Source organism: Gopherus flavomarginatus, chromosome 9 (assembly GCF_025201925.1).
Source record: "Gopherus flavomarginatus isolate rGopFla2 chromosome 9, rGopFla2.mat.asm, whole genome shotgun sequence".
Lineage (NCBI taxonomy): Eukaryota > Metazoa > Chordata > Testudines > Testudinidae > Gopherus > Gopherus flavomarginatus.
Window position 1 is genome coordinate 88,673,772 of NC_066625.1, and position 11,577 is coordinate 88,685,348.

General features: G+C 44.4%; 1 protein-coding gene across 1 annotated transcript; it reads left to right on the forward strand.

Moving 5' to 3' along the window:
• Positions 1 to 578: 578 nt before the first annotated feature.
• On the forward strand, positions 579 to 10,350 carry FEM1B (fem-1 homolog B). Its single transcript, XM_050967570.1, has 2 exons — positions 579 to 1,609; positions 7,311 to 10,350. The coding sequence occupies exons 1-2, from the start codon at positions 1,362 to 1,364 to the stop codon at positions 8,944 to 8,946; spliced, it is 1,884 nt and encodes a 627-aa protein (XP_050823527.1). The 5' UTR covers positions 579 to 1,361; the 3' UTR covers positions 8,947 to 10,350.
• Positions 10,351 to 11,577: the final 1,227 nt, after the last annotated feature.

The following is an 11,577-nucleotide window of genomic DNA, read 5'->3' on the forward strand; positions in this document are numbered from 1 at the left end:
GATAAATGTCTATTAGGGATGGTCTAGACAGTATTTGGTCCTGCCATGAGGGCAGGGGACTGGACTCGATGACCTCTCGAGGTCCCTTCCAGTCCTAGAGTCTATGAGTCTATGTGTGGGAGGGAGGGGGATGTATTTTGATTCCGTTTGGCTGGTTGCCCTCAGCAACCTGCAGAAGGGGGGGGTCACCTGAAGGTCCTCGATCGCAGCAGCCAGATCAGGCCTGGGTGTGTGTGGAGGGGTGGGGGGCGCCAGGCAAGTGGCCCAGCAGGAAGGTCTGAGGTGGGATATGGGGCGGCTGGAGACCCACGAACCAGCTTTGGGGAAGCGCCCCCCCCCCCATGGCACAGCCCGGCAGGGACCCCACCGTTCGGTGCCATGGCCCTGTCCTGGGGAGGGGGCAGGGCTGCTGGGAGAGGCCGAATGGGGGGGGACCCAGCCCGGCTCCCTCCGAGCAGGGCCAGTCCCTGGCACCGTCCGCCACCCCCAGGTGCTGCCGCGGGCCCCGCCAACCCCGGAACGGTTCTGTTCGGGTCCTGTTTTCCCGGCCGGGATGGATTCCAAGGGACTCGGCCATTTCCGCTTTCGCTTCCGGAATCTCAGCGGCCTAGAAGGAGCGCGCGCGGGCCTGGGGGGGAGCGGCACGAGACACCCTGAGGGAGCCGCAGCTGCCGGCCCCTGTGGGCACCCGTAGCTTGGGGGGTGGGGCTCGACCCTGTCACTCCTGGGAACTCGCGCGCTCAGAGTTTCTGTTTGCCGTCCACGGTCCCTCCGGGTACCCGTAGTGAGGCAGGGGCGCCCGCGCCTCTGCTTTCTCCTTGGTCCCTGCCCCCCACCAAGGCCCCTCCGGGCACCCGTAGTAAGGGGGCGTGTCAGACCCCCGCCCTTCCCGAGTCCCTGCCTCCCCCAGTCCTCCTCTAGGGGCCTGTAGCGAACGGGGGGTTCCCGCCCCCTCGTCCCCCTTCTGGGTCCCTCCCCCACCAGGCCCTCCCTGGGGAGCTTTCCTGGGGGGGCTCCCTGCCCCCCGGCCCTGTCGGGGGGGTAGTGGGCACAGAGCCCCGGAGTGGTGGCTGCCCACCCGCCATGGCACGTGGCACTCCGAGGGGCTGGGGCATGTGGCACTGACAGGGCCTCCTTGGGGCTGTGGGTAGTGGTGGAGACTCGGGTCACCCTGCGCTGTTGCTGACCCTGAGGGGGCCAGCTGGGCTCTGGTCAGGGCCTGCCCGCATGTGCCCCCCGCTGTGGACCGCTTCAGGACGGAGGAGGAAGAGACTAGCCTGGCCTTGGCACCAGCTGCAGCTGGCAGGCCTGAAGGTGGCGGTGGCAGCAGGAGGAGAAGTTGGGAGGAGGCGGAGAAGGCCATGGAAGGCCTGGCGGGCTACGTGTACAAGGCGGCCAGCGAAGGGAGAGTGCTGACCCTGGCTGCCCTGCTGCTCAACCGCTCCGAGAATGACATCAGGTACTTGCTGAGCTACGTCAGCCAGCAGGGTGGTCAGCGCTCCACGCCCCTTATCATCGCAGCCCGTAACGGTCACACCAAGGTGGTGCGCTTGCTGCTAGAACATTACCGGGTGCAGACCCATCAGACTGGCACGGTCCGCTTCGATGGGTACGTACACAATGCTGCTGTCTCTTACCCCTACCTCTTTCCAAGGGGAATTGCAAAGCCAGGATGAAAACTGAGCTGTCTCAGAACAGATGCTGAAAGATCTTGCTAACCAGACCCTGGGCCGGTCTACACTACAAAGTTAGATTGTCTTACCTACATCACTGAGGCCTGGGAAAATGTTCATGTCCTGTGCGCTGTGATTAAGTTATTCTAATGCCTATTGCAGACAGAAGAATTCTGTCGACCTAGCTACCGCCTCCCAGACAGATCGATTTACTGCAGCAACGGAAGAACCCTTTCCATCATTGTAGTAGGCATCTACACTACAAGTGATGCAGCTATACCACTGCAATGTTCCTAGTGTAGACATACCCTCTCTGTGTGATTATTGGGAACACACAGCACTTTCCTACCAGAGTCAGAATAGTAGCTGTTAAACTAACTAGGGTTCCCCCCATCCTCACCCGCACTCTGCTGGGAAAGCTATGAGCAGTAGCAGTGCTACAGGAGTTGTGTGTAGACTCAGGGAGTCATAACTCCCTCAGTTCACATTTGCAAGGCTCTCTTCCCAACTACATGGGAAAAACATGTATTTTTTTTTGTTGTTTAAAAAAAATCTTACCTTCTACAGAATCTAATGGGACTAGCCACAACTCCCACACCTCAGCTCCTTAGGGAAAGCTTCGCCTTTGCCTTGGGCAAGTGACCTTTTTTCAGGATATACCAGAATGTACTATTCTGTGACCTCACTGCTACCATGGGTCGCATGAAGAGGGAAGGTGTGAGCCACATGGGTGCTCTGTTTGTATGTAGCCACCCTCCTTTTCAGCTGCTCTAGATATAATTTATAATGCCTCTGGTTCTAGATGAGGTAGACAGGGATTCCTCTCTAAATTACTCCACAAATGGTATTACTCTTTTGTATAGTACCTCTTATCCCAAAACCTTTTATCCCAAAACAAACTACGGTAGTATATAAACCATACAGGAGCCATCACTTCCTCCAACACTAAAATGCAGTATTCTTTGAAGGAGGTGCTCAATGGCACACAACAGTTTAGGACAGGAAGGGGAGAAAATACACGTTTCAACTCAAACTGCATGGGGAGTTTTGAGAGAGAGAACGTAATCACCAGAGCTGGGATTTAGTCAGGACACTGCGGATAATAATTTTGTTCTTGGAAGATATGCTATGGGATCATTCTGGTCACAAGATCAGTTTTCCTTCTCTTGCAGGACATGTCCCCAGCAGCTCAGCACGCTCTGACAAAAGCTGTGGGACCAGTTTATTTCAGAGTCACAGGAAAGAGAACGGCCTATATTGAATCACCACCATCACTTCCTGCACAGCTGGATCTCACAGTCAGCCACCGATTGGTGCTTAGCTTTTGAGATGTATGACAGGATCACAGCATGAGATGCTATAGCTGCATTTGTAATATGCTACAGGGCCCTTCTCAGCCCAAATGTACAGTAATTAGTTATCACAAAAAGGACCCTTTTAGTTATATATGTAGCATACAGGGATTTTGTGAGGCTTAAATGTTTTAAAAGTGCTTTGAAAACCTCCTGTGAGAGCGCAAATTCCTCTCTACCTTGCTTACTCTAGCTGTTTAAAGGCATGGGAGATGGTTTTTATGTCTGCATTGATATCTACTTTTTAATGAAGTTTTATTTCTAATTTGGACATTCAGATTTTACTGAATGGTAATTATTCTTTTAAAGGTTACTTTAGCTCTGATTGCTGAGGCCACAAGAGTTTAGTCTTGAGCTATGGAGCGTTCTGGACAAGGTTGTATAAGGAGCTGTAGTTCCCACAAACTCAGTTCCTGCATTTTGTTAGCCATTTTACTCTTCCTTAGTTGGGAATACAGAGTAATCTTATGACTTAGACTTGGATAGTTGTGGACTTTACATCAGCACACTAGCAAGCTAAGTGCATACAGACTGAAGGTGCAGAAGAAACTTTTCTCAAAAGTAAGCTAAAATTCTTGGCTGCTCAACTGCCTGGTTTGTAGAAAACTACCTTACCTGACCCAAGAGTCTGTGCGTTTCAAAAAGCAGCAGAGTCCTGTGGCACCTTATAGACTAACCGACGTATTAGAGCATGAGCTTTCATGGGTGAATACCCACTTCATTGGATGCATGCACGGCTACCCCTCTGATACTATGGGTTTCAAAACTCATCAGAAGAGCGTTGTGGTTGCTCTGATACCTTGTTAAAGTGGATTATTTAAACATGTTTATGCAGTTTTAGCTGTGTGTTAAATCATATTTGTAAATGGATTTGTTTTGTGTAGTGTGGACAGAGCTATTGCATGAGGCTTTTCTAAATGAATCTTAGTCCCTCAGCTTTTTAGAACCATTGCACTGATGTAAGTATTTTAGTTTAGCATGGAATGAATACTGTACAGTGAAATTTTACTAGATTATGAATAACACTTATTATCAACCAAGGTTACCTCTCCAGAATATCTTGTTTCTGTGTTCTTGAGTGGACCTTCCTTTCTTCACCCTTCTTACCGCCCTTGTTCTTAAAACTTCTCGTTGCAATGCTGTTCTAACAGTGTGTTACTCAAACTGAGGTCGCCGCTTGAGTAGGGAAAGCCTCTGGTGGGCCAGGCCGGTTTGTTTACCTGCCCCATCCACAGGTCCAGCTGATTGTGGCTCCCACTGGCTGCGGTTTGCCACTCCAGGCCAATAGGGGCTGCTGGGGCCGGACCTGCGGACGCGACAGGTAAACAAACCAGGCCGGCCTGCCAGGGGCTTTCCCTACACAAGTGGCAATCCCAGTTTGAGAAACACTCTTCTAACATGTTCCAACATGTATGCTGGAACATAAATGGTTCATATAATAAAAAAACTGAAATCTCCTGCCCAACTATATCCATAAAGCTAAAGTTGCCCTAAAAGCAAACTCAAGCTTCACAGATTTGCTTTCTTTGTTCTGCCTGTATGAAAAGGAAGAGCTTGTTTCAGATACAGGAAGAGAGAGAGAGAACATAATGGGTACCCACTGCTCACTTTCATCTAGCTGTCAATTGATGGCCTGTAGTTAATTATATCTATGCCTCTCCACCAGCTCCGGAGAGAAGGTAAGAGCAATTCCTCTCTGTGGCACTGAGGGAGAGAGGCTGAACCCAAGAATGCTTTTTTTGATCATTCTTTCCAAAGAAAAATTCCTCGAGAATGAATGGAGTGGAGGTGTATGTGTATGGGGGTCTCTCCTGTTTTTGAGGTGGAGGAGGGACTCCTGCTCCCAGTCAATGCTAGGAAGGGCCAGAGTGGATTTGATTTAAATCACTAGTCAGGAAAGACTCGATTTAATCATGGATTTCTACATAAAAGTGCATTGTTGTTTGTGTTTATAACGTTACTCATATTCTTCACAACTCAGAGATAGATGAGACCCAAACTGGGTTTCTTTTACAGCCTGCTGCCATTATAGGTTTTCCCTTCTAGTGAGAGAATGGTATGATACATCTCAAATCAATGAAGGCTACCCTCAGAAAGACCTCAAGACTTCTGGAGTATGCTGCTCAAAGAGTTTCACTTTTGTTTCTACTCCCTGACCCTCCCTTCTCACATTTATCTCCAGATTTCTTCTCCTTGTCCAGATCTATTCCACCCCTAACAATCTTCTATTCATTGAACTTTTGAAACTTTGCACTTTTAGAGAGAGGTAAGGGATTGACTCTGTGTACACAAATTTGAAGAGGGACAATAGGGTTGAGGTCTGTTATTTCTCACCTCTACATATTATTTATTTATTTAAAACATTTTTGCTGTTAACAAGCATGTTATCTCTGGAAGCACAAATCCACAGTTTGAGAACTGCAATACTAAGGGCACGTCCAGACTACCCGCCGTATCGGTGGGTAGCAATCGATCTATTGGGGATCGATATATCGCGTCTAGACGATACGCGATATATCGATCCCCAAACACACTCCTGTCGACTCCGAAACGCCACCAGGGAGAGCGTCGGAAGCGGAGTTGACGGGGGAGCCGCGGCCGTCGATCCCGCGCCGTGAGGACGGGAGGTAAGTCAAAATAAGATACGTCGACTTAAGCTACGCTATTCCCATAGCTGAAGTTGCATATCTTACATTGGCACCCCCCCACTAGTGTAGAACAGGCCTAAGCATCTCTGATAGTATCTTCTAGACTGAGCACTGAATCCCATTGGGTAGATAGAAAGATTAATCTAAATTATCTGTACAGAAGTCCCTGGAACCATGTAAGATTGGGTCTCTAATCCATGAACTATTGGAACTCATTTACAAAACTTTTCTTAAACATTAAATGAATATATTGTCTCATACTATAGAATTAGAATTTATAATTCCATGATGAGATATCTTTGAGCTATCATGTATCTTAATTAAAACTATCTTTAGATAAGTTTTTTTCCTCAAAAAGCATTTTATCAAAAACAACATTGATTTGTATCCACCCTGGGAAGGGCTGTTATCGCCACTCTGCTGTTGGATGGAGAAATCTCTTCTTCTCTACATCACTGTGTGTTTATGGGATGGCTGGGTCCTTTCACTTCTTCCTGGCACAGATATAGGGCTACGTCATTTTGATGCACCACCTGTTTAAACTTCCTCTCATACCCCCCTGCATGAGGATATTCAGGCTAGGGCATGGGAGGTGTGCTGTGCATTCACTGTTTGTGCTCCCTGTATCTTCTATCATTCTTTTGAGCCTGATTGCCACAGTTGTGCTAGGGAGTTTGCAGTGGTGCCTCTAGTCTCTGCCAAGGTGCAAGCTAAGGAAGACTGGCTCATAACACCCAATTGTTTACTCCCCAAATTCATTTTTTGTGTATGTGTCCCCCTGCTGCACCAAGAAAGCACTTCTGGTCATAGGGCCAGGGCTTGAAATCCTTCCTCACATCTTTAGAGAGACTGATTTCAGAGAGACTGTTTGTGGAGTAAGGAACGGCTCATGCTGAGTAAGGATATCAGAATCTAGCCCTAGGAACTGTCTTTAGATCAAAATTCTGAAGCTTGTCCTGTTGGGTGTCTTCTGAGCACTTGAGCATGCAAATACACATGTGACTATTCTTGCAAAATTACTTATGTGCATTTGCAGCATAATTGTTAAGTCACGCTGGTGTTTTATTATTCAGTTTTAACTCTGGAGAACGCCTGAGCAGGTCTACAAACTAAAATGAAAGATGGTTTTGTCCTTTTGCAATGGTTTGGTTTCCCAGTGAAGTCTGAGATACTGTTTTCATCCATATTGCTGTGATATAAACAGCTCTTGTTTCCACATTCCAGTGCCATTCCAGTGGCCTAGCGAAGTGGAGAAAACATCAGACTTTATCTTTTTCACTCTGAATTTTATTCTCCTTATGTAATTCTAAAGATCTGTAGGTTCACCTTCCTTTACTGAATGTCTCTAGGTGATTCTATTAATATTAGTGGAGTCATGTGGCTAAATCCCTGGCACTGTTTTGAAAATCTCAATCTCTAACTTTTTTTTCTTCTGGACATCTGTGTACTTGCTGATTGCCTTATTTTGTCTTGGCTCTGTTGATAAATATCTCCAAGGATAAAATGGGATGGCTCTAAAATATCTCCCTGCGTTGAATAGAAACTTGGAATATTGGTAACATGCTTCTTGCAGACTACTCTGATCTCTTACAAAGTGCAGCAGTTTAACTGCCTGTTTTTTGTCTTTCAATTTGTAGTTATGTCATTGATGGAGCCACAGCTCTCTGGTGTGCAGCAGGAGCCGGACACTTTGAAGTCGTCAAACTGCTAGTTAGTCATGGAGCCAATGTGAACCACACTACTGTGACCAATTCAACTCCGCTGCGGGCCGCATGCTTTGATGGCAGACTGGACATCGTGAAGTATCTGGTAGAAAATAACGCTAACATCAGTATTGCCAACAAGTATGACAACACTTGCCTTATGATTGCAGCTTACAAGGGGCACACGGATGTGGTGAGATATCTCCTAGAACAACATGCTGATCCCAATGCCAAGGCCCACTGTGGTGCTACAGCATTACACTTCGCAGCTGAAGCTGGCCATTTAGAGATTGTTAGAGAGCTGGTCAAATGGAAATCTGCAATGATGGTGAATGGCCATGGAATGACTCCATTAAAAGTAGCTGCTGAGAGCTGTAAGGCAGATGTAGTTGAGCTTCTTCTTGCTCATGCGGACTGCGACAGAAAAAGTAGAATTGAAGCTTTGGAACTTCTGGGTGCATCGTTTGCAAATGACAGAGAAAATTACGATATAATGAAGACTTATCACTATTTATATTTAGCAATGCTGGAGAGGTATAGAGACAGTGAGAACATCGTTGAGAAAGAGGTTCTTCCACAAATCGAAGCGTATGGAAACAGAACTGAATGCAGAACTCCTCAGGAATTAGAATCTATTAGGCAGGACAGAGATGCCCTTCACATGGAAGGCCTCATAGTGCGTGAACGAATTTTGGGCTCAGACAATATAGATGTTTCGCATCCTATTATTTATCGTGGGGCTGTTTATGCTGATAACATGGAGTTTGAACAGTGTATCAAACTGTGGCTTCATGCATTGCATTTGAGGCAGAAAGGTAATAGGAATACCCATAAGGATCTCTTGAGGTTTGCTCAAGTCTTCTCTCAGATGATACACTTGAATGAGCCTGTTAAAGCAAAGGACATAGAAAGTGTTTTGAGGTGTAGTGTCTTGGAAATAGAACAAGGAATGTCCAGGATTAAAAACAACCAAGACACTGACATCCACACAGCCATGGACAACTACGAATGCAATATTTTTACCTTCTTGTATTTGGTGTGCATCTCAACCAAGACTCAGTGTGGTGAAGAAGAGCAGGCTCGACTCAACAAGCAGATTTATAACTTGATTAATCTTGATCCCAGAACTCGGGATGGGTCTAGTTTGCTGCATCATGCTGTCAACTCCAGTACTCCAGTAGATGACTTCCACACAAATGACGTCTGCAGCTTTCCAAATGCACTTGTCACCAAGCTCCTATTAGACTGTGGTGCTGAAGTGAATGCTGTGGACAACGAAGGAAACAGCGCACTTCACATCATTGTTCAGTACAACAGACCCATCAGTGATTTTTTGACTTTGCATTCGATTATCATTAGTCTGGTGGAGGCTGGTGCTCATACAGACATGACAAATAAGCAGAAGAAGACTCCTCTTGATAAAAGTACAACTGGGGTGTCTGAAATACTCCTTAAAACTCAAATGAAGCTGAGCCTCAAGTGCCTGGCTGCCCGCGCAGTGCGGATCTATAACATAAGCTACCAAAAGCAGATCCCCAGAACTCTGGAAGAATTTGTAGAATTTCATTAGGCTACATAAAATCTTTCAAGGTGGTGCTACTCAGAGAAGACGTAAATCACAGATGATAGAAAACATGTGCATAGATTAGTTTTCTCCACTTTGGGGGTTTTTGTTTCTTTGCATTCAGTCTTCAGCCTCTGTTCTCAAACAGATCTTGGGGAAAAAAGCCACATTGCTTGGATGTAACTACAGTCTGATGTCTGAAAAGGTGGTCACTCTTTTTTGATTAAAAAAACAAAAACAAAATGAAAACAAACACCAAATGTATCAAGCACAAAATATTGTTTCAGATATGCACGTGCATTCATGAGTTACAGCTGAGAATGCTTTAAACAGCCACTTAAAAAGATGTTTCTGTTAAAAAGCTCATGCCACCACATTACCTCTGCAGCAAATTTGTAGATTTAAAATCTTCTTGGGACAAGGAAGGGAAAAAAAGAATTTGAAAGTATCTTGTAGTTGGTGATAATTCCCAATATACAGATGGCTCTCATTTCTTACCATCTTTTTATGCCATTCAGTTAACACTGAAGCGATCAGTAACATTTTAAACTATTCCTGTTCTTTTTTTGAAATGTAAGCAGCACTTATCGACAGCTGTAGAAGTATGGGGACGCTCTATTAGGAAATACAGGTTTAAATTCAACTGTATGAATATGCTGATATAGTAATAGTTAAATAATCGTGTTCTTTATTTATACTAGCACATCTATCCAAATGAATCTAAATCAATCAATTTCTTTTTACGCAGCAAGCCACTCATTTAAAAATATCATGCCTGGCTACCTAGAAAATGGATAGGATGTGTGTGTGTGTGCATGTTCACGTCCCCTCACATTTCAAATAGCTTTTAAATTTTTTGTCATTTTAGTGCTTAACATGCAACGTTTTGACTCAGTTTTTAAAACTGCACTCCAGAATTCCTAATGCTGTGTCTTCCTAATGGAGCAGTCTTTCATTGAAGGAACCCCTTTGCCCAAACGTCTTCCTTCAAGTGTGATAATGATCAGAACCAAGTTTCCAATAAGCATGGAATTAGTCTTTCTGACTCAGTTTGAATTTTTTCATGATTTTTATTCCTTTCATTATGAAAACTTACAGTAAAATTGTTGGTTTTTTTTAAAAAAATCATCCTGTAACTAAAATGTTCTTTTATGACGAGAAGTAACTGATTGTATAATAGCTGTTACTTGAGAAGGTACTTCTCCTTGGCAGAAGTTGCAGCAGTAAAATGTCACTTGTTTTGGCGGCCTCCTGAAAATTCTGTTTCTTATTTTAAATAGGGCTTTTTAATGGTCAGACAATGAAATAATGTTCTGTATTTTTTTAAACAATCTGAGTAGAACTTCAGGCAAGATCTGAGCACACGTTTCCATTTGTATTACAAATAAATAAACACTGAATGTGAAATTAGTTTGTAATTCTAATTTTTGGCTAGTGCCACTCAGAACAATGCTGCTCAGATTGTATAGTGTTGTAAATATAGACTGTTGTGTGTCTCTTGTAACGGTGCCAAAGCTTTTTCCTTTACATCTTTAACTTGCAAGCTTCTCAGTCTGCCAGAGCGTGAAAACAAAATCCTCAAATGAGAAATGTGTTTGGAATTTGTATCTCATGTAGTTTCAACTACAGTGTGAAAAACCAACCGTTGCAATTCAGCGTTTCAGGAAAGATGACAAAGCCAAACTCAATCACCCATGGCCTTAAAACAAATGCAGCACCACAGAACCTTTCACAGAATAGGCAGGAAGACAATAGTGTTCCTGTAATTTTGTACTTTGCATGTCTTCCTCTGCCCATCTGAAATGTACCAACAATCTGAAGTTTCACATAATCTTAGATTTCTGTTTTGCTAAGATTTTATTATGAAAATTTCTAGCCTGGCTGTTAGATACCCTCAAAGGCTTTTAACTTACTGTTGCCAGAAAGAGTTCTTAAAGCTCATATGTTTTTGAGTCTGACCCCACGAGATGACAAATGTCCTCAAGCCCTCTGAAGCCAATGGCTTCTCAGCACCTTGCAGGATCATGTCCATTGTAGCTAAAGCCTCAAGACTTTCCTTGCTGGAGAACATGAAGGACAAATACCAGAAGCTATATATTATGTGGTAACGTTAGTGGTGGCTGATATATTTTTACACCAACTAAAGTAAGCAGATAGATGAATCTGTGTTTATGTTGGGGAAAAACTCCGTCTCTTGCTATAATGTAACATCTACATCAAATAAGTTATTTGGACACTGCTGCACCTCAGTACACATTTATAATGTGTATAATTAATGTAGACTAAAGAGTTCTTGAAACCCAGTTGACTAGGGAAGAAAGGACTGAACACTGGTTCTATATTAGTAGTGCGTGTGACATGCTGCTGGCAAAAATAGCTAGGCAGTAGATAACAGCTGACTGCTTTATGAATTGCTCGAAAGGCACTGGTTACAATTTGTGTACTATTAATTAAGACAGCACATCCTTGCACTATTTTCCTCAGGATGTGATTCTGACGTGTAAAATAATCTACATGATGTATTCTTGTGAAATATCTGCATAAAACCATTCTTGGAACAAACACATGCCTGAGATTTCTGTAGATGAAATTGTTAGTTTAAATGAAACTCCTCCACAAATCATTCTGCTGTGTAAA